Source organism: Trachypithecus francoisi, unplaced genomic scaffold, assembly GCF_009764315.1.
Source record: "Trachypithecus francoisi isolate TF-2019V2 unplaced genomic scaffold, Tfra_2.0 Lachesis_group3, whole genome shotgun sequence".
NCBI classification, from domain to species: Eukaryota; Metazoa; Chordata; class Mammalia; order Primates; family Cercopithecidae; genus Trachypithecus; species Trachypithecus francoisi.
The window spans coordinates 141,256,860-141,279,429 of NW_022681468.1; the positions used below are offsets into that span (position 1 = coordinate 141,256,860).

The 22,570-nt window shown below is 39.8% G+C and overlaps 1 protein-coding gene across 1 annotated transcript in view; it reads left to right on the plus strand.

The window, feature by feature from the left end:
• SHC4 (SHC adaptor protein 4) overlaps positions 1-22,570 on the plus strand; it is a 149,131-nt gene that overhangs the window by 114,965 nt on the left and 11,596 nt on the right. Inside the window, exons 8-11 of the mRNA XM_033190186.1 lie at positions 300-471; positions 5,433-5,493; positions 13,365-13,544; positions 21,945-22,198. Of these exons, the coding sequence (XP_033046077.1) occupies positions 300-471; positions 5,433-5,493; positions 13,365-13,544; positions 21,945-22,198 (667 nt within the window). The remainder of the gene's footprint in view (positions 1-299; positions 472-5,432; positions 5,494-13,364; positions 13,545-21,944; positions 22,199-22,570) is intronic.

Consider the following 22,570-nt stretch of genomic DNA (forward strand, 5'->3'; position numbering starts at 1 on the left):
ATGTCTTACATTTAGGGAGTTCATATATTGTTATTATCATTGTTTTTATCACTGGAGGAGACACAGAAGCATCCCTTTGGCACTTTCTATTGGCTTACCCCATTTTGTCTACAGAAAGCTAAACAACTCAACCATCTGACCACTTCATCCAGATGTTTAACATCACTTAGGCACAGCTATAAACTGAAAACATGAATGCAAAGTTTTTCAGGATGATTTGCTTGGTTCTGATCCCCTTGCATCCCTTACAGTATTTGAATTTTCGCCCAGCCTTTTGAGGATTCTTTTTTCCTTTGCAGTGAGGAGGTGCATATTGATAGCCATGCCGAGGAGAGAGAAGATCATGAATATTACAATGAAATTCCAGGGAAGCAGCCACCAGTAGGTGGTGTTTCCGATATGCGGATCAAAGTTCAAGCCACGGAACAAATGGCTTACTGCCCCATACGGTGTGAAAAGTTGTGCTATTTGGTATGTAATGTTTTATTGTTATTGGACCCAGCAGTGCAATTCTGCTCTTATCACTAGAGCCTTTACTTTGAGGATTTCCAAATGCTAGTTTAGAGAAAGTCCTGTCTTCCTCAAATACAGAGCCGGAGAGTGAGTAACTGTCAGAGGCTGCACTAGATCATTTTTACTCCTAATCCCCCAATTGTAGCCTCAGCCGATGATCTCATATCTCGCTTCACTGGAATACTGAGGTGATCCAACATGTTATCCTCAGCTTCACCCCTCCACAGCTCTAAGTCTGCCCAGGTTCTCCTTGCTTCTCTTCCTTAGCAACTATCTCCAAAGCTAATCTTTTCCCTGTGCTTCTTATCCAATCCTCTCCTGCCAACTCTGTGTCCTAGTTCTGTCCAGTAACCTCTGTCTCAGTCTTCGCTCTTTCTCTATTGGTTCCTTCTGCCTGCAAAAAACTTGAACTCCCTCAACCCAACCTAATAATGTTCCACCTCCTTGTCATTTTCCTTTCACCCACAAACTTCTAGAAAGCATCGTCTCTGTCTTTGTGTTAACATGTGTACTATACTGGAAAATCTGAGCTCGGCTTGACAACTTGATGGAAGTTACTTTTACAATAGTCACCAGTGGTTTAATTGCTAAATCTTTTCTTCAGTATTCTGTGTCTGTTTATAATGTTTGACCCCTCTTCTTTGTTGTTGCTTTTATTTTTATAATTTCAACTTTTATTTTGTTTTATTTCAGTTTTAGTTTTTTTTTTCTTTCCACCTTTTAGGCTCAAGGGGTCCATGTGCAGGTTTGTTAACAAGGGTAAATTGTTTGTCGTGGGGGTTTGGCATACAGATAATTTTGTCACCCAGCATAATACCTGGTAGATAGTTTTTAAATCCTCACCCTCCTCCCACCCTTCACCCTCACATAGGCCCCTGTGTGTCTATTGTTCCCTTCTTTGAGTCCATGGGTACTAAATTCAATCTTTATTTTAGATTCAGGGAGTATGCGTGCACATTTGTTACATCAGTATATCGCACGATGCTGAGGTTTGAGATACAAATGATCCCATCACCCAGGTAATGAGCATAGTAACAGATAGCTTTTCAGCCTTTGCCCCCCTCTTTCCCTCCACCTTTTAGTGGTCCCCAGTGTCAATTGTTGCCATCTTTATGTCCATTAGTACCCAATATTTAGCTCCTACTTATAAGTGAGAACATGTGGTATTTGGTTTTCTGTTCCTGTGTCAAATCACTTAGGATAATGGCCTCCAGCAGCATCCATGTTGTTGCAAAGGACATGACTTTATTCTTTTTTTGTGGCTGGCTGCATAGTATTCCATGGTGTGTATGTACCACATTTTCTTTATCCAATCCACCATTGATGGGCACCTAGATTGATTCCATGTCTTTGCTATTGTGAATAGTGCTGCGATGAACATACGCATGCGTGTGTCTTTTTGATAGAACAATTTATTTTCCTTTGGGTGTATACCCAGCAGTTAGGATTGCTGGGTCAAATGGCAGTGCTGTTTTAAGTTCTTTGAGAACTCTCCAAACTGCTTTTCACAGTGACTGGACTAGTTTACATTCCTACCAACAGTGTATGAGCATTCCCCTTTCTCTGCAGCCTCGCCAGCATCTGTATTTTTGACTTTTTAATGATAGTCATTCTGACTGGTGTGAGATGGTATCTCATTGTGGTTTTGATTTGCACTTTTCTGATGATTAGTAATGTTGAGCATTTTTTCCTATATTTGTTGGCTGCTTGTATGTATTCTTTTGAGAAATGTCTGTTCATGAAATTTGCCCACTTTTTAGTGGGGTTGTTTTTTTACCTGTTGAATTAAGTTTCTTATAGATTCTACATATTAGACCTATTTGGATGCACAGTGTTTGTGAATATTTTCTCCTATTCTGTAGATTGTCTGTTTACTCTGTTGATAGTTTCTTTTGCTGTGCTTAGAAGCTCTTTAGTTAGGTCCCACTTGTCCATTTTTATTTTTGTTGCAATTGTTTTTGAGGATGTAGTCACAAATTCTTTCTGAAGGCTGATGTCCAGAATAGATTCCTAAGTTTACTTCTAGGATTCTTACAATTTGAGGTCTTAGATTTATATATTTAATACATCTTGTATATGGTGAAAAGTAAGGGCCCAGTTTCGTTCTTTTGCATATGGCTAGCCAGCTATCCCAGCACCACTTATTGAATAGGGAGTATTTTCCCCATTGCTTATTTTTCTCAAAGATCAAATGGCTGCAGGTGTGCACCTTTATTTCTGGGTTCTCTATTCTGTTCCATTAGTCTATGTGTGTGGTTTTGTGCCAGTACCATGCTGTTTTGGTTACTGTAGGCTTATAGTGTAGTTTGAAGTCAGATAATGTGATGCCTCTGGCTTTGTTCTTTTTGCTTAGGATTGCTTTGGCTATTTGAGCTCTTGGTTCCATATGAACCATCATTTTCTGGGGAAAATGATGTTGGTGTTTTATTGGAATAGCACTGAATGTGTAGATGGCTTTGGCTAGTATGGCCATTTTTATTATATTGATTCTTCCAATCCGTAAGCATGGAATGCTTTTTCATTTGTGTCATCTGTGATTTCTTTCAGCAGTGTTTTCTTTTTCTCCTTGTAGAGACTTTTAATCTCCTTAGTTAGATGTATTCCTAGGTATTTTATTTTATTATATTTTGGTGGCTATTGTAAGTCAAATTGTGTTCTTGATTTGGCTCTCAGTTTGAATGTTATTGGTGTATAGAAATGCTACTGATTTTTGTACATTGTTTTTGTGTCCCAAAACTTTATTGAAGTTTATCAGTTCTGGGAACCTTTTGGCAGAGTCTAGTGTTTTCTAGGTATAGAATCATAGTCAGTGAAGAAAAATAGATTTATTCTTTTCCTATTTGTATGTTTTTTATCTCTTTCTCTTGCCTGATTGCTATGGCTAAGACTTCCACCTCTTAATTTTTTTATTTTTTATTTTATTTATTTATTTATTTATTTATTTATTTATTTATTGAGATAGAGTCTCACTCTGTCACCCAGGCTGGAGTGCAGTGGCGTGATCTCGGCTCACTGCAACCTCCGCCTCCCGGGTTCAAGTGATTCTCCTGCCTCAGCCTCCCAAGGAGCTGGGATTACAGGTGCATGCCACCATGCCCAGCTAATTTTTGTATTTTTAGTAGAGACAGGGTTTTGCCATGTTGGCCAGGCTGGTCTCAAACTCCTGACCTCAGGTAATCTGCCTGCCTCGGCCTCCCAAAATTGCTGAGATTACAAGCGTGAGCCACCACACCTGGCCCCACCTCTTTTTTTTTTTTTTTTTTTTTTTCGAGACGGAGTCTCGCTCTGCCGCCCAGGCTGGAGTGCAGTGGCCGGATCTCAGCTCACTGCAAGCTCCGCCTCCCGGGTTCACGCCATTCTCCTGCCTCAGCCTCCCACGTAGCTGGGACTACAGGCGCCCGCCACATCGCCTGGCTAGTTTTTTGTATTTTTTAGTAGAGACGGGGTTTCACCGTGTTAGCCAGGATGGACTCGATCTCCTGACCTCGTGATCCGCCCGTCTCGGCCTCCCAGAGTGCTGGGATTACAGGCTTGAGCCACCGCGCCCGGCCCCACCTCTTATTTTTTGAGACCTCTTCTGTAAGCTTCCAAAACATTTCCACCTTATCATTCTCTTTCTGCATCTCTAGTCGCTGCTGTCCTTTCATTTTTTCACATTTTCCAACATTTTATTATGAGTATTTTTAAACGTATAGACTATTTGAAAGAATTATGCAGTGAACACTCACAAACTCACCATCTCAGTTCTACAATTAACATTTTATTATATTTGCTTTATTACATATATAGCTGATTATCATCCATTGATCCATCTTATTTTTGATATGTTTCAAAGTAAGTCGTACCTTTTTACGTTATCATTTATTTCATCTCCTCCAATAAAAATACAAGCCCTGCCATACCACCACATTAGCACTCTCCCAGGCTCTACCCTTGGCCTTTATCTTGCTTCTGGCAGGCCAGCTGTGTACACACTTCCTCTAACTTCTCTGTCTTTGGCTCTTATGTATCTCTGTAGCTGTAATGCCGCATTGCACTACATTGCTTACCTATATCAAGGTTGAACTCAGCATTTTCTCCCTGACTCCAAACTTGATTCCTCTACTGATTTACTCGTGTTTATTAATGGCACTGACAATCTTTCATTAATCTACAATCTTCTGTTTTTCTCACACTTTGGGCCCCATATCAGTTCAGTCTTCAAGACCTAGGATTCTACCATGAAATTATGTTTTGAGTCTATCCAAACTTTTCCACTTCTACTGCCTCTTTCTAAGTACTGGTCCTCACTTGCCTAGATGATTCTGAAAGACCCTTTCCTGACTCCAATCTCATTCCCTCAAACCCTCCTGCACAGTGCTGCCAAACTAATCTTTCCAAAGGCACTGCCCATCTCAAAGGCATCAAGCGGATCCCTCCCCCCAGTATATTGCTGATGAGATTGTATGTACGGGGATGATCGAAGCTCTCTGGATGAGATTTTCAAGGGTGAGACGTGAGTCTGGCACAAACCTGAGTAGAGTAGAGATCCAATCTACCAATTCAAAGTTAGATAGAGGTTGGCTACATGGCCAATGTTTATAACAATGTCCTGAAAATCACTTTCTGGCTGAGACTTGGATTGAGTTCTGGAATGCGACTTCTCAAGCAGAAGCAGTAACCCTCAGGACACAGGACACTGGTAGCCTTTAGAATCCCCCAGCCCAATCAGAACCAACTCTGCAGCTCCAAGGTGATGAACTATGAAGAGTGTACACTGTTCACCCAAAATATCCATTTACTTTTCTTACTTGTCAAACATTTCCTGTGTCAGAAAGTGAAGTCTGCTATATTCTTCTGGGAGTATTATTAATTTTTTCTTTTAAGTTTATGAATGTGTACTATGTTTGTAAATGTTTCATAATTTGTTGTTCATGCAGCCTGGAAACTCCAAGTGCAGCAGTGTATATGAGAACTGTTTAGAACAAAGCAGGGCAATAGGTAGGTACAATGCCCTTCTCCATCTGCCACCCTCCTTATTCCTTGTAAGTCCTATGGACATGTGTGGCCCTTGCTCTTAAATATTTCATTGAAAAGTCAGGTATCTACCACTAAACACACAATCCTTTGGCTGTAGGCTTCTCAGAGAGGCCCAGAATGTTGCATATGTGTCACTAGGAAGGCTCATGGTTCTCCCTTGCTCTTGTGTGATCTGCCATGCTGATGCTTTTGCTTTATGGAGTCTTTTACTGCCTTGACATCATGAAAGCTCTCTCTCTGGAAAGGTGCTTTCTCTGCTTGAAACCCAAGGGAGTTCTACTTCAAAGATCAGGAGTAAGCTAATGTGAAAATTGATGCCTGTCAGATCCTTTAGGATTAAGATAAAACCTTTATTCTGGCATGGCACAGGGAACGAAAGGATGTCTGAAATGTGAGAGTCTCAATTAGGAGCTTGTCCACCCCATACTTGCCAGAGTATTAAATGTTTTATTACTGCATGTGATCATTGATGTTGGACAAAACGTTTCCACGGCATCAACTATCAGATTGGAAATATATTTTAATTAAAACAAAGTATACTGTGAGTTAGTTATTTTAATTCCTATTAGTTGTTGAGCATATTTATTTCTTCAGGAAGGAAAGTTTTATAGTTTTAGAGGGGGAGATGACTGAACTGTGTAAATAATGCAGTGGAGAATAGAGATGGATAACCATATTTAAGAACTCAAACTAAATTAGCAGGAACTTGCCATCTACAAGACAGTCACTTCCAAGGATACTTTTTTATTTCTTATGGAATTACACCAATGTAATATATTAAGTTTATTATTTTTATATCATGAAGGCTATATGAAGATTTATTCTTTCTGGTATAGGTATGATTACCACCTTCCTCTATCTTGTAAACAGAGTAGTGAACTAAGGCAGCATTTTATTTTATTTTTATTTATTTATTTTTTTGAGACAGTGTCTCACTCTGTGGCTCAGGCTGGAGTGCAATGGCGCAATCTCGGCTCACTGCAACCTCAGCCTCCCAGGTTCAAGCAATTCTCCTGCCTCAGCCTCCTGAGTAGCTGAGATTACAGGCACCTGCCACCATGCCCAGCTAATTTTTGTATTTTTAGTAGAAATGGGGTTTTGCCATGTTGGTCAGCCTGGTTTCAAACTCCTGACTTCAAGTGATCCGCCTCCTTTGGCCTCCCAAAGTGCTAGGATCACAGGTGTGAGCCACCATGCCAGGGCTAAGGCAGTATTTGAAGTTCTGTAAAAGCATGCCTTCTTATGATAGAAATTAAAATTCCATGCCATTCTTTAAAGTTATTTAAAGTTCCAAACCAATCTTTAATAATATTACTAAACAAATTAAATTAATGGTAAGTATGACTCTCTTAAAAGTTACCCTCTCTGGCAGCCATAATTCCTTCCTCTCTCCTTTCCCTCATCCTGGAGGTTCTTAACCTAAGGATTTAATAGTCAGGAATGTATCACGCATGCCTTGTGGTATTGCAACCATGTTCTCCCCTGTACTGAAGCTCATTTGGAAATACTTCCATGTCCTATTTTATCTCATGCATATATTCTTAATTTATTCAGCTCTTTATTTAATGACTACTTATTGAGGACTTCCCATGGGTCAGGCACTGTGCTAGGTGCTAGAGCTAGAGACACAACTGGCACTCTTGTAGTTTGCAGTTTAGCCAGGAAGACACACCTTAAACAAATGCCTACAAGTATGATGAGTGCTTCAAAGCCCAAGATGCTATGGGAAGAAATAATGGGAAAACCTAACTTAATCTAGGAGGCTGTAGAGGCTCTCTCTAAGGAAGTGACAATCAAACCAAGGCCTGAAGGATGAGTGGGAATTATCCAGGCACAGAGAGGGAGGTAGGAAGCAAGTAGGAAAGGAACATAGGGAGACAGGAAGAGAGAGCAGGGGAAGGAGAGAGAGAGAGAGAAAAAAAAAAATGGACACCAGCACTAAGTATGCCAAGACCAGTTCCCAGATCACTGGGACAGAGAGAGAGCTCAGGAGTAAAGAGAGAAGGATGAGTGTCGAACCTACAGCAGTGTCCTAAGGATCTTCATAATGTTCAGTCCTGCCCAAATACCTCCCTTCCCAGCTTGTTTCCCTCCTCTCCATTAAATAGTCAGCATAGCCACATCCGTCCTGTCCTCAATAACCTAGCTTCTGAAGGGAACTCACTGAATGAAAGTCTAGAAATGGACATTTCTAGAATTATGTTGAATGGGCTAAATCACAATACTACCCCTAGAAAAAAGGGACATGGCTTCCCTTCTTTTTTCCCCCAAGAGTTCTCAACTTGATTAATTTAAAAAAATTATTAAAACACCCATCTCTAAAAACATAAATTTATGAAGGAATTAATAGATATGAAAGTATTTCAACGTTTATTCAAGATTTTTCTTTTTGTAAGTGTAGTCTTGCCATATAATTTATTGTTTCAGATTATCTTAGTTTTTTTCTTCTTTAAACCAACAAACAATATAACCCCTTAATCTTATTTACATATATATTTCCCTAAGCCACTATAAGAAGATCCAAACACATGAACAAACTTTAATAAAAGTTTGTTTGGAGCCTGGGATATATTTTTATAGAAGTAATCCTAGCCATGATGGTTGACTCTTAGACAAGTATACTATATTCTACTATTCTGGTGTGCCTATATTGAAGCTTAAATGTATATTTTGTAATGACAGATAAAACAATAGAAAGTTCTATTGCATACTACTTTTCTTAATGGTGGCTCTAAGGTAATGATTGTAACTGGGAACTTCAGAATCTTGAGGAGGTGAGATGGTGTTTGCAGTTAAGAGAAGTCCTCCGCCTAGATACTTTGCTCCCCCGTAAATCACTGAATTACAACATCGTTTCCATAAAAAAGCCATTTCTGGCCGGGCGCGGTGGCTCAAGCCTGTAATCCCAGCACTCTGGGAGGCCGAGACGGGCGGATCACGAGGTCAGGAGATCGAGACCATCCTGGCTAACACGGTGAAACCCCGTCTCTACTAAAAATACAAAAACTAGCTGGGCGAGGTGGCGGGCGCCTGTAGTCCCAGCTACTCGGGAGGCTGAGGCAGGAGAATGGCGTAAACCTGGGAGGCGGAGCTTGCAGTGAGCTGAGATCTGGCCACTGCACTCCAGTCCGGGCGACAGAGCGAGACTCCGCCTCAAAAAAAAAAAAAAAAAAAGCCATTTCTGAGTTCCAGTGAGGAACCAGAATGCTCAGAGGCTATATCTCCAAACCTTAACTAGTAAAACCATGGTGGGATAGAAGGACTCAACCCATGTCCCAGTGGCCATGACATGTAAGGTCTCCCTCCTACTATGGCAGGAGGGAGTTTCCTACTACAGTGTCATTTTATCCCTAGGCACCTATAAATCAGGTAATCCTACCTTGAGACCTGTCTGTGATTACTTGGGCATGTGTTTTTTTGTTTGTTTGTTTTTTGTTTTTTTTTTTAGATGGAATTCCCCTCTTGTTGCCCGGGCTGGAGTGCAATGGCTCCATCTCAGCTCACTGCAACCTCTGCCTCCTGGGTCCAAGCGATTCTCCTGCCTCAGCCTCCCGAGTAGCTGGGATTACAGGCATGCACCACCATGCCCGGCTAATTTTGTGTTTTTAGTAGAGATGGGGTGTCTCCATGTTGGTCAGGTTGGTCTCGAACTCCCAACCTCAGGTGATCCGCCCGCCTTGGCCTCCCAAAGTGCTGGGATTACAGGCGTGACCCACTGCGCTTGGCCTACTTGGGCATATGTTTTTAAAGTAATCCAAAATTCTTTACCAATGAGTAATTTAAGAACAGTTGCCAGAATAGCAAATACGTAGTTTTTGTGGCTTTTCCCAGAGATTCATATATAGGCATTTGAGAGATACCTATAGAAATATTTTCAGTAACCTCCCAAGACATTCATTTATTCAAATATTGACTTCAAACTTGAATTCCAGTGTATTATAAATACTGCCGTAGCCTCTGGTTGTTGAAAGAGTTAATTCTATGTATCACTAGACATAGAAAAGATTCTTATCCTTCATACTTGTGGAAAAACTCCCTCATGAAAAACAATAATTAGCGAAATAGAATAATGTTTCCCTGACCTTCCAGTTAAAATTGAAATGTTGATATTTTTAATCAAAAAGACATTAAGTTCCCACAAACCCTAAGGGCTTACACTTTGAAATGTTGTTACGTACAGTGTATACACTGTGTATATATTTATTTTCCTCTACAAATCTTCTCTTAGGAAAGTTGGATGGGGTCTTGGAGTAATACTTGGCACAAAGAACTTTTGGAAGGCATACTAGCTGGCACGTGTGTCTAAGCCCTTGTGAACCATACACTTCAGCCTAGAATGATTTTAAATTTGGGTCTGGGTGGGCTTTTTTTTTTTTTGATTTAAGGCAACATTACCAACTTAAATATGATGGCACATATGAAAAAGAAAGGGATGGCAGTTTCTTTCTTTCTTTTCAGCACGCTATTGTGCACTTAAAGGTGGCAGTTTTCAAGAGAGGCTGGACATGAACACTGATGCTTTTGGTGTCATCCTACAGGATGGTAAAATTGATGTGGTTAGCTCAGGCTAACGCTTTGTGAGGGGCAGATGCATTAGCACCCCGTGCTATGGGTTGATCCAGAGTCTTCAAAACGTGGTGGGGTTAAATATGCCAACAAAGGAAGATTGGATAGACATGCAGTTATTTGTCCAGTCAGCTGATAAACATTTTTCTTTTGAGCACGAGCTTCATCCCAAGCACTGAAGGTGCAGAAGATACACAGACTAGATGGATTCTAGTCTTTCCTCAAGGACACGAGGAATTTGCAGTCTCAAGGGGAAGACAGAAGTAAACAGATTCTTGCAGTATGTCATGAAGTGGCACCATGGATTCAGGGGAAGGCGTCCTGAAAAAAGATGGTTTCAGAGCAGAATCTTAAAGGACAAATAAGAATTAGATAAAGAAAAGGAGGGGGAGGATATTGCAGTAAGAGATAAGCATCATGTATGGAGGCCCAGCATCAATGACTAAGTAATAACTGAGCATCAGTGGGAACTATTTATCGAATACCTGCTATAAGGCAGGCACTATGCGCAGTGTCTCACAAACATTATTTCACTTAGTTCTCACAACAGTATTTTAAGCCAGGCACCCACATTTTACAGATATGAAAACTGAGTCTTAGAGAGGTTAATTAACTCATCCCAGACCACTCAGATAGTAAGAGATACCACAGGGACTTGAACTCAGGTCCATATGAATTTAAAAGCTGACCTCTAGCCAGGCCCGGTAGCTCACACCTGTAATCGCAATGACTCTGGAGGCTGAGGCGGGAGGATCACTTTAACCTAGGAGTTCGAGGCTGCAGTAAGCTGTGATTGCACCAATATACTGAAGCCTGGGTGACAGGGTGAGATGTTAACTTAAAAAAAAAGAAAACTGACTTAGCCTCTTTCAAGCACTTTTGATTTTATTTCACTTTCAGTAAATTTTTACGAGCAGGCATTCCTACATAAATGGTTATTTAATAATGTATAAGTTGTATACACATGTGCTAATATATTAATATGCATGTATCATAAAACACACAAATATAGGAAAATTTAAAGTTAGAGTAGATGATACATAAACATTTCTTACAAAGACTTGCTAATTACAACAGCTGGATGCTATCATTAGATAATATCTCAAGGTCTAGTATGCAGTTAGAGCATTTATTGAAAAAGAAAATAGATTTAATTCCTGATAATTTGAACATTTGAGGGGCCAAAGCTCTGATCTGATTAGATCATTCTTGTTTATAAGCTCGTAATGCAGCTAAGGAGGAGCTTGTACTAAAAGAATTATCCTTAATCCTTCATTTCTTTGCAGTAATTTTTTAGCCACTTTCCATTTGTAAAAGCAAGTTTAGTTTAAACTAGATAATATAACTTATAAACCCACTTAAGCAAATGGAAACTGTCTTATATGTGGCAAAATGTACAAAACAAATGAGGCACCCTGTCAACTCCTCCCTCTGTAGAAACCTCACTCCTGTTTTAGGATACCCCACATACAGAGCATGGCACATTTCAAGATGACTTGTCACAGCTGACAGACAAGGAGTAAAGGAGAAGCAGGTGGTAAGACTGCAGACTTCTGACTGGGCTTCTCCTGCTTGCTGTATTCTTAGTTTCCATACTATGAGTTACAAGTATCATAGCATTATTCACCCTGATGTGAAATTCAATATGTGGTTGGTCCTTGGACCACACTGAAAAGGTTTAATGACTAAAGCAATAGAAGGACTAATGTTGTCTTTCATTATGGCAAAGGAATGTCACTAGTTCAGGTGCAGCCTCATGATGACCCTGAGCACAGCTGGCTAGCTATATGGGTAGCACATACTCTGTTTAACTAAATAATAGAATAGAACATAAATAATAGAATGAATTACTCACGTGATATGGACTTTGGAGGTTGTATTCATCTGGTTTTATGCTGCTAATAAAGACATACCCAAGACTGGGTAATTTATAAAGGAAAGAGGTTTAATGGACTCACAGTTCCACGTGGCTGCAGAGGCCTCATAATCATGGCAGAAGGCAAAGGAGAAGCAAAGGCACATCTTACATGGCAGCATGCAAAAGATCTTGTGCAGGAGAACTCCCATTTGTAAAACCATCAGATCTGAGACTCATTCAGTACGAGGAGAACAGTATAGGTAAAACTGCCCCCATGATTCAGTTATCTCCACCTGACCCTGCCCTTGACACATGAAGATTATTACAATTCAAGGTGAGATTTGGGTGGGGACACAGCCAAACCATATCAGAGGTCTAGTGAAAACTGCTAGGAAAGCAGAGATCTAGTCTGGTCTGGAAAGTCAGGGAAGGCCTTCCTAAAGAAAGAGATGTTTAAGTTAACATCTGAAGAATGACGGTGATGGAGAAAAGGAGGGAAGAACATGTTAATTAGAGGTAACAGCCTTTCAATGTGAGATCATACTGCAGGAAAGCCAGTGTGATCCCAGACAGAGGCTGGGGAGAAGAGAGGAAGAAGGGTAGTTGGGTAGACACAGCAGGGCCTACAGCTTGTTAAAGAGCATGGGAAGCAATTGAAGAGATACATGAAACTTCTGAGAAATATGACTGGATTTGCAGTTTTCAGAAGATTATTTGGGCTACAATGTGTAGAATAGAATGGAAGGGGAGAGGACAGATTAATAGAGGAGGAGGAGATAACCTGAGGCTTGAGTTCTTTTCATTGAATAACAGAATTAAACATCAGCAGTTGGTGCAAGGCTGAGGTTGGCAAGAACAAACTTTGAGCATAGAGAGAAGCCAGACTTCCTACTCTTAAGGATTTTATTGTATTCATTCATTCATTTCTTATTTATAAATTAATTTAGTTCACAGGAAATAAGGATTTAAAATTAATCAGCTTTGAAAAGGAGTTTAATTATAGATATTCAAGTTCAATATGACATGTGTGTTTTCCTGATTCCTGGGCAACCCCTCTGAGCAATGTTGAGTGTGGGTTTGTGCTGTTTGCTGAGACTATCAGCCCTCTTTCTTCCATGGCCGGTCAGTCCTCTTTGGATCTTCTTGCTTGTCTTGTCTGCTGTTGACACAATTGGTCAGCTGTGGGCTGGGCCCGAGAGGGGAAAGAAGCCCAGTGAGAGGGTGGCTTTCCCTCAGAGACTGGTACTTCTTTTGATTTTCCAGGTCAAACCTAAAAGTTAAATGTTCAATCATTGTATAGGGTGGGGCATGGCCTTTAGGTTTCTATCAGTTCTAGACTCAAACATGATTCTATTTACTATTTACAAAGCAAAAAACATAATGTATAGATCACTACTAATCACTACAGGTAACGTCCATCCAAGAGGGGTGCAGTCCCAGCGAGATACCTCATTATTGAAGCACACGTGCCGAGTGGATCTCTTCGATGACCCCTGCTACATTAATACACAGGCTCTTCAAAGTACACTTGGCTCTGCTGGAAATCAAAGCTCAGCCCAACCACTGGGGAGCCCTTGGCACTGCGGAAGTAAGTAGCTACTCACTGTCTGTATTCATTTCTTAGGGCTGTTGTAACAAATTACCACAAACAGAAATTTATTCTTTCACAGTTCTGGAGGCCGGAAGTCCATAATCAAAGTGTCAGCAGAGTTGGTTCCTTCCGGGACCTCTGGAGGAGAATTCATTTTATGCATCTCTCCTAGCTTTTGGTGGCTACTGGCAATTTGTGATGTTCCTTGGCTTGTAGACACATCACTCTAATCTCTGCAACTGTCTTCATACTGACTGGCCCTGTGTCTCTATTTCTTCATCTCCCTCTTCTTCCTGTTACAGGACAACAGTCACTAGATTTAGGAGGAGATGAAATGATTGGATGAGATGAGACTAATCTCATCTCAAGATTGTTAATTTAATTACATCTGTAAAGACCCTTTTGCCAAATTAGGTCATGTTCACAGGTACCAGGGATTAGAATTTGAATTTATCTTCTTTGTGTTTTTTTTGTTTTGTTTTGTTTTTGTTTGTTTTTGAGGCAGGGTCTGACTCTGTCACCCAGGCTGGGGTACAATGGCATGATCACAGGTCACTGCAACCTCTGCCTCCTGAGCTCAAGCGATCCTCTCATCTCAGCCTCTGGAGCAGCTGGGACTATAGGCACACAACACCATGCCCAGCTAATTTTTGTATTTTTTGTAAAGACAGGGTATCATCATGTTTGCCCAGGCTGGTCTCAAATTCCTGGGCCCAAGCCATCTGCCTGCCTCAGCCTCTCAAAGCATTGGGATTACAGGCACCACCATGCCCAGCCTTGAATTTATCTTTTTGAGGGTTACTGTTTAACTAATTGTACTATCTCGCATTTCAAGGAGGCTGTTTTCTTGGTCTCATTTTCAGGTGTTGAGTTATCTTTCTTTACCTCCATCCTTCACCACAGTTAATATTGATTAGAGCTTTGTGGAGTTGTTTAGGGTTTCAAGGTTTGGAAATGTTGATTTTTGAATAATCCTTTCAAATACTTTAAATTTACTTCCAACTTTTGATTTCTGCTGTGTACTTTTGCTGAAAGAAGGGCTGTCAAGGCCAGGAGATAATTTTGAATTTGTTTATTTGCATGAGTTACAGTGGCTACTGTTTCTGTTAGGGATAGCATTAATTTTATTCATTTCAAAACCCCTTAATAAGTCATCTATAAAGCACTAAAATAAGTTGGCTCCTTTCTTCACCCATGTACTGTGGGTAAAACACAATAAGACAAACATCTTTCCTGTCAAATTACTATCGGGGTAAATGCATAAACAGGAACATAAGTAAAAATAAAACAAGCCAAAAGTCTATAATCAATGGAAAAATAAACAAACAAAAATGCTTTTCATAAAATATTGAAGCTTGTTGTGTTCAGAGATTGGCATGCTGTCAAATCTGGTTTGCTCCAATGATGGAGAACCAGTCACTGAGAAGATCCTTTTAATAGTCCGGGAGATTTCTCCAGAACTTCCAAAGACAGCTTTCCAGCTAGTGTGGCTGCAATGCAAGACAAAATTGAAAAGATTTTGTTGAGCCTGGACCTCAGCAGACCGTCTTAACTGTCTAGATGAAGAACCAGGGTCCTCATTGTCAGCCAGGTGACAAGTGGTCCCTCTTTATGCTGACTGTCTAAGATCACTCCTGACACCCTATCCAACCAAGCTGGATTCTCTGGAAGCAGATGCTAAGATGAAGCTTGGCAGGCAGGGTCTGTAACATGATCAATATCAGGAAGCAACGGAGAGGAAGTAGGGTTGGCTGGAGTGGGAGATGGGACTACAACGCAGGCCTGACAAAGCCTTGGCCAACACCAAAAAGCCCATGTGGTCTGTCAGAGTTGTCCTACATTGGGCCCAAATGGCTGGCCCTATATAGCCCCATTTATCTCAGTCTTGGGATGTGGGCCACACCAGGAAGGTCAAACCCTGGCAGCTGAGGCAGAGCCAGAAGGGCTGGTTAGCTGCAGGCTGACTGCTGACACCTGGGGCAATGGTGCTTCTTTGAAGGGAGATCTGGGTAGTGCATCTCTGTGGCTACCACAGAAGACATCTTATGTGGCGGGTGATGAGATGTAAAACAAATTTAGATTTTTGCTGTTAAGCTTACTCATCTGTGCAATGGGCAATGTCCTGTGTGGATAGGTAATGTTTGTTACAACTTTTTGGAAAAAAACCCTTTCTGGACCTTAGATTTTATAAGAGTATATTCTTGATACTTTTCATTTCATGGACTTTTCAGAGCCACACATATTATCAGAGAACTTATTTAGTGGGTAGCCCAAATTACGTGATTTGGAATTTTCTCTGATTCACAACTCCAGTTCTTTTTTAATTTAGTCTCCAAAGTTAAAATTATTCATAATCCAAGCAAAGGAACTTTGCCTTTTGTCATAGGTCATTCAATAATATGAAATGGCAAAATTAATACATAACAAAATTCCTGTCATTCATTGAAAATAAATAAAGTCTGCCTTGTCCAAAATTGTAATGTCAAAATGTATTTTCTCTGACTTTTTCCCCCACCTTTCTCCCTTTCCCTGCTTTGGTGGCAACATATTTAATAATTTAGGCCTTTGGTACGATCTTACTCTTTATTTCCTATTAGGATTTAATGTACCATAGCCCTCTTGGGCTCCTTGCTGCCTTCTTGAGATTAAATTCAACATTGCTCCCTCCAAAACAAATCCACTCCAAAACCTTAAATTATGTTGATTTAAGAACATTTAATAAAGAGATGGGGTGAGGCTTCATGGCTTACCTGGTTAAAGCGTCTGTCTAGTAATGAAGAGATGGAGTGGGGATAGCTTTGTACATACTTTTTAATAAAATGTCTTAACTTCACCTTTAACCTTCCCCCATAATGGATCCTTCTGTTTTCTTCCTTCCTCCCTCAAAAATCCTCTTTAGCTTCTTTAGGCATATTTAGCCTCCTTTAGCCGGAAAAAAAAGCTTTTGATAATTCAGTATAACCAAACCAAACAAAAACACATCCAGAGTTACTAAATATCTCTCAGGCAGGCTCATAGGGCTCCTCAGTTCATCCTGTCACACTACGAACAGGAAAAAGGTTCTGACAAAGTCTTTATTCTCACCAAACATGGCACAAAGATACCATGAGTTCCGGTACTAATTTTTAGTTTGATTTATTGTTAGTTTCTGTCTCAGTTGCCATAACAAATACTGCCCGCCCCCGCCCCCACCAAATGCTGTAGTGTAAAAAGGGCTGACATTTATTTATTTTACCTAAAAGCTCAAAGATTGGTGCCACGGGATTGGTAGGGTAGCTTTGTCATTCTCAACATCTGGCTTCCATCTCTGGTCCAAAGTGGCTCATCATCACATTTGCATGCAGCTAGTGGGAAAGGAGAAAAGCAAGAGGAGCACATATATATTTCTTTAAAGGACATGACCCAGAAGAGGCAGACATCATTTCTTTTTACCTGCCATTGGTGGACCATAGACATGTGGCCACACCTAGCTGCAAGGAAGGCTAGAAAAATTACTCTAGCTGGGTGCCCAGCTAAACTTAGGAGTTCTGTGATGTAATGAAAGGGAGGATAGATACTGGTAGATGACTAACTATCTCTGCCACAGTACACCTATCTGCCACTCAAATATTCGTGAGCTTTTCTTTTCACATAAAACATATTTGCCCTCTCCCCAAGGAAGACATTGCAAGTACTTATACAATTACAGCATCTAAGATTAGATGAAGATCCTTATTATCTGCCAAGTTGTCTGCCACCCTCCATACCCCAAATTAACGGGGGAATAGGAATAAGATAATTGCAGTAGAAACTCACATTCACAAAAGGGAGGAATGCAACAGCATGGGACAGCAGTCACTGGTCCACAGCGATGACCAAATCTGGCCAGGCTGGAGTTCTGAAGACTACCTGAGCTGGAAGTGGAGAAAGCAATTTGCTTGGATCCTGGTTCGGCTTTATGAAAGGACTTTTGGTGTCCACTGTCATCTGTGGACCCAGACTGTGCCATCTGGGTTGTTGCTGCCATTATTCTCCATGTGCACACTTAAAGTAGATACTGGAGAATGTGCCTTTCTTGGGGGCTTTGCCACTTTTACAGCCTATTTCCCACTGTGGTCATGAGAGATTCGAGTTTGCTTCAGGGGCCAGAAGCCATGGACAAGAAGGGATTGTGATTTATTTGGCAATGTAGTTTCCTTGAAAACTTAGCAGCATTCCATTTTATTAGCTTAGAGGCAGTTCTGTATGAAGCTTTCCACAATATTTCCCTATTGTCTTTTTATTGCCCAAAACATCCATAGTGATATCCCTTCTCTCTTTCCTGTTATCGGTAGTTTTCTCCTTTTTACTTGATCAGTCCTCTTTTAGGTTTATTAATTTTATTGATCTTTCCAGTGTGCCCAGGTTTGGGTTTAATTTTCTCTGTTGTTTTTTGTTTTCTATTTCATTGATTTCCATTTTATCTTTATCATGTTTTCATTCTACTTGCTTTGGATTAAATTTTTGTTTTTTTATCCAACAACTATTTTTTTAAATATTGGCTTCATCATTTTATTTTCATAATAAAATATTTATTCCCCTTGACCTTTATAGATTATGTGAGGTTGGAAATCTAACTTAATTTTATCTATGTTTGTCAATTTTCCAAACACTATTGATTGAGTGGTCTCCTCTTTTCCCTGATGCTACTTTCTATTATGTCAAGCTCTTCGTATATATGTGAATTTGTTTCTGGGATCTTTATTACGTTTTTTCTATTAGGCCCCTTGCCTTTTCTCAACCAGCATCTTAATTACTATATACTAATTGCTATGCCGTAGTAACGTGTCTAACAGACATTTAATTCTTTCTTTACATTATAAATAATTTTTCTCTGGGTACTGTCTGAACCTCTCTCTCATTTATGCTTAACATTTCATGTTAACATCTTTTTCTACCAAATTTTCAGATACTTTGTGTAAATGCACATATTTTTCCTCTCAATGCAAATACATTTTTATTTTAGAGTTTTCATATACCCAATAATCCATACTAATAAACAGTATAGTCAATTATCATTATTCACAGATTCCATATTCGAGAATTAGCTTACTTGCTAAAATTTAGTTGTAACTCCAAAATCAATACTCATGGTCCTTTTGTGTCATGTGTGGCCATGCACGGAGCAACAAAAATTTTCAGTCACCCAATGTGCACATTCTCAGCTGATGTCAAACAAGACAACGTTCCACTTTCTTGTTTCAGCTCTCAGTTATAATAATCCCCTTGTATACCTCCTTATTTTACTCTCTGTTTTAGAAATTTGTCTCTATAAGCACACGATCTTCACTATTTTAAATTGCTCTATAGTATTGTATGAGTGCATCATGATTTATGTAATCAGTACCTTATTGAAGGACATACCAATTTTTCCAGTGCTTTGCTAAAATAATAATTAATACTATAAAAATTGTTTTACAGGTGCTTTTTAAAAATGGGATTCATCAGTGTGCCATCTTTACAGTTCATAATGGTTTCTTTAAATGTCCCATCCTTTCTTTCTCATTGAGATTACTTTCAATTATTTAATCCAGATTTTGCATGTTAGATTTTTTTCTCTTCCTTAAACTGTATTTTCCCTTTTAGAGGTTTTGCCCATTAGATCCATTTGGATGTGGATAGCCATATCTATACTGTGCTTTCTTTAAGGTCTGATTGTGAACAATATGTCTTTAAGTGCCAATAGGAACTCCAAGATGATATGATTTACTTTCTTCCATAATTCCTATCACTTTTTTATGGTTTCAATTAAATCTAGATTGGCCTTCCTTATTACTTCCTTAACCTTCACTACTTCTTCTGAGAAAATAAGATTATATCAATTCAACAATTTATTAAATATTATACATAAATTATATATAAATAACCATATTTAGATTATAAGTATTATTGTCAATGTCAACTTATGCATTAGAAAAGGAGCAAGATAATGGATAATGTACCACAGTGTTAAGAGCAGTTTTATTTAGTGATGAGACCATAGGTAATTAATTTTATTTGTTTTTCTCTTTGCTAGATTTTAAAAAGCTAGTATGTGTAACTTTTAAAATTAAACAAAATAAACAAATTGTCATCTATTCTGGCAGAATCAGGTTTTCCGCAAATGTTTGGATCATTGAAATCTCCCAGTGGAGTACCTTGTCCTTCTGCTAATTTGGGAAACCGTTAGGAAAACATTGTCCATTTCCTCTGGTTGGCCCATGATCCGTTGCCTCTTTTCAAGATGATATAATGTCTGTTTTTCTATTGTTTTGTCTTTGTCCAAAAGCTGTTCACCATAATCTCAGAATAAACCAAAAGCCATCACGCATTAAGATGTGTATACCCACACACAATGCGTGCATGCATTCCTCCCACACTCACACGCTTTTTCACTCACACAAACACACACATAGCGACTCATTAGAAGTTATCCATTGTGCCTGAAAGCAGGCAGCACTAAGGCCAGTTACAAGTATTATTCATCAAATCTGCATACATTTTGTCAGGCTATTTCTGGCAACAATAGAAAGATTTGATTTTAGAAGAGAATGTTTCCAGCCATTAGATTTAGATTAATGATAGTTTTTAAAAGATGTGTTTGTGAATACTACATTATAACTGTGTGCAGAAAGAAGCCCTCAAGTAGGGACAAAACTGTAATGTATTAATAGAATTGAATTACGACTACAGGACACTGGTTGCCTACACCAGTGACTTCATGGGATGATCATGTGTAAATTGTAGTCATACAAACTCATAGTCAAGAGAATTTCTCATTTGCAAGACTCTTACCTAAGGACACATAAACACTTCTTTGAGTTTATAAAGGTAAAGACTGGTTTCTATTTAAAAGACCCTTTGTGTTTAAAAAAAAACAAAAACAAAGTGTAGTTTCTATGGTTATTTTCCTGGTAAATTTGCCTTATTAAACACACAAGTTTCAGACATAAGAACCTGGTTTCAGACATAAGGATTTTACGTTATTACTTTTGGAGATGCTGAAGGCTAACCCAAATAAGATAGCCTAGGTACCTGCTAGGGATCTTTGTCCATACTACTGAAGTAGAGTGGCTAGATTCTACTAAAAGAAAGATTTTCACATCCAAGGCAAGGGCCTTAGAGTTTAGTAATTAAGAATCTAGGCTTTGGAGTCAGATGACCTTGTTTCGAATTTCAGATCTACAACTATTAGCAGTGTAAATTTAAGTCCCTGAACCTTCCTTTTTGTTTGTTTGAGGCACGGTCTCACTGTCGCCTAGGATGGAGTGCAGTGGTGTGATCTTGGCTCATTGCAACCTCTGCCTCCCTGGTTCAAGCGATTCTCTTGCCTCGTGGCATGTGCCATGTGCCTCGTGGCATGTGCCACTATGCCTGGCTTTTTTTTTTTTTTTTTTTTTTGTATTTTTTGTAGAGACCAGGTTTCACCATGTTTCCCAGGCTGGTCTCGAACTCCTGAGTTCAGGTAATCCACCTACCTCGGCCTCCCAAAGTGCTGGGATAACAGGCATGAGCCATCCTGTCTGGCCACCCTTTCTAAAGATTCATTTCCTTGCCTGTCTAATTTTGAGAGTTAAACAACATAATGTATGTAAAGCATTTAGCAGTTTCTATCATACTTGATAAATGAGAACTATGCAGTAACTATTACCACTATTATGAGTGTAGATAGTACTATAAACTGCTAATTGGAGGTCCCTTCCCATCCCCAGTGCTCTCAACTCTGGACAACACTTAGTAGGCAGCGCCTTGGGGAGCTGCCTTGGGCTATTCCTCCCTGATGATTTGTCTTCTTTTACCTCATCAGCTCTTTTTGTCCAGGCAGGTGAATGACACAAACAACAAAGTGGTCCTGCAGTAGGAATGCTGTGAGGTTTAGCAAAGTTTTGAAGTTTTGGGTCAGAAGAATGACTAGACACATTAATAATTTGGTTTTAAAAAGGGGGGACAAGAGCTAAATGCTAAAAAGTGGAGATGGCCTAAAGTTATTATAGCTATTTTCAAAGCGTTTGGAAACATTGTAGAAATTATTTGTAATCCAGGTACAGCATAAGCCTTTTTCTCTTTAACATGCAACCCCTGGGACATAAAGAGCCTCTCTCTGCAGTTATAAAAGCAGTTCTCATGGGTCTGTTCCATTTCCCATCTGAAAGAAAAACTCCTGCACCTGGGCGAGGCTTCCCTGGTAACAGAAGCCAAAGGCAATGTTTGGATCTACCATTAAATTATAGCCTGTTGGGAGTTCTGAAAACAAAAATCTCATTTCTTCCCAGGCAGTATTATTTAACCAATGCCTGGCACACAGTAGGACCTCAGGTTACATTTGCTGAGTGAATAAATGAATGAATGGATGGATGAAGAGGTAACTCGATGATGTCTCTCTTTGTGTTCTGACTTCAGAAGCACCAGAAACTGTTCAGCCAGGTGCCACGGCCCAGCCTGCCAGCTCACATTCTTTGCCACACATTAAGCAGCAGCTGTGGAGTGAAGAATGCTATCATGGCAAGCTGAGCAGGAAGGCGGCAGAGAGCCTCTTGGTAAAGGATGGGGACTTTTTGGTTCGAGAGAGTGCAACATCCCCTGGCCAATATGTGCTGAGTGGACTACAGGGAGGCCAAGCAAAACATCTTCTTCTGGTGGATCCTGAAGGCAAGGTATCATTGACTTCTCATTTGAGGTTTCACAGGATGTTGTTCTATTAAGCATAACCTGAATCATTTCCAAAACCTGGTATTGAATAGTGCTCAAGGCTAAGTGTTTGCTTTTTCTGGAACCTTCTAGTTGGAGCAGGACATGCTAACTAGAGGGTAGTAGAGGAGTTAGAGTAGGAGGCCACCCTGGAGTATCAAGCAGAGGACAGACTCTTTCTACCCTTTTCAGTTCAATTCAATTAGTTAAATGAATACCTGCTATATCGAAGTAAAGGAATTTGCAACTGACTGTTGTTCAGTATCACATACATAGTCCTTGCTCTCAGAGTGCTGATAATTTCATAAAAGAAACAAATAATTATAATGTAAAGCTGA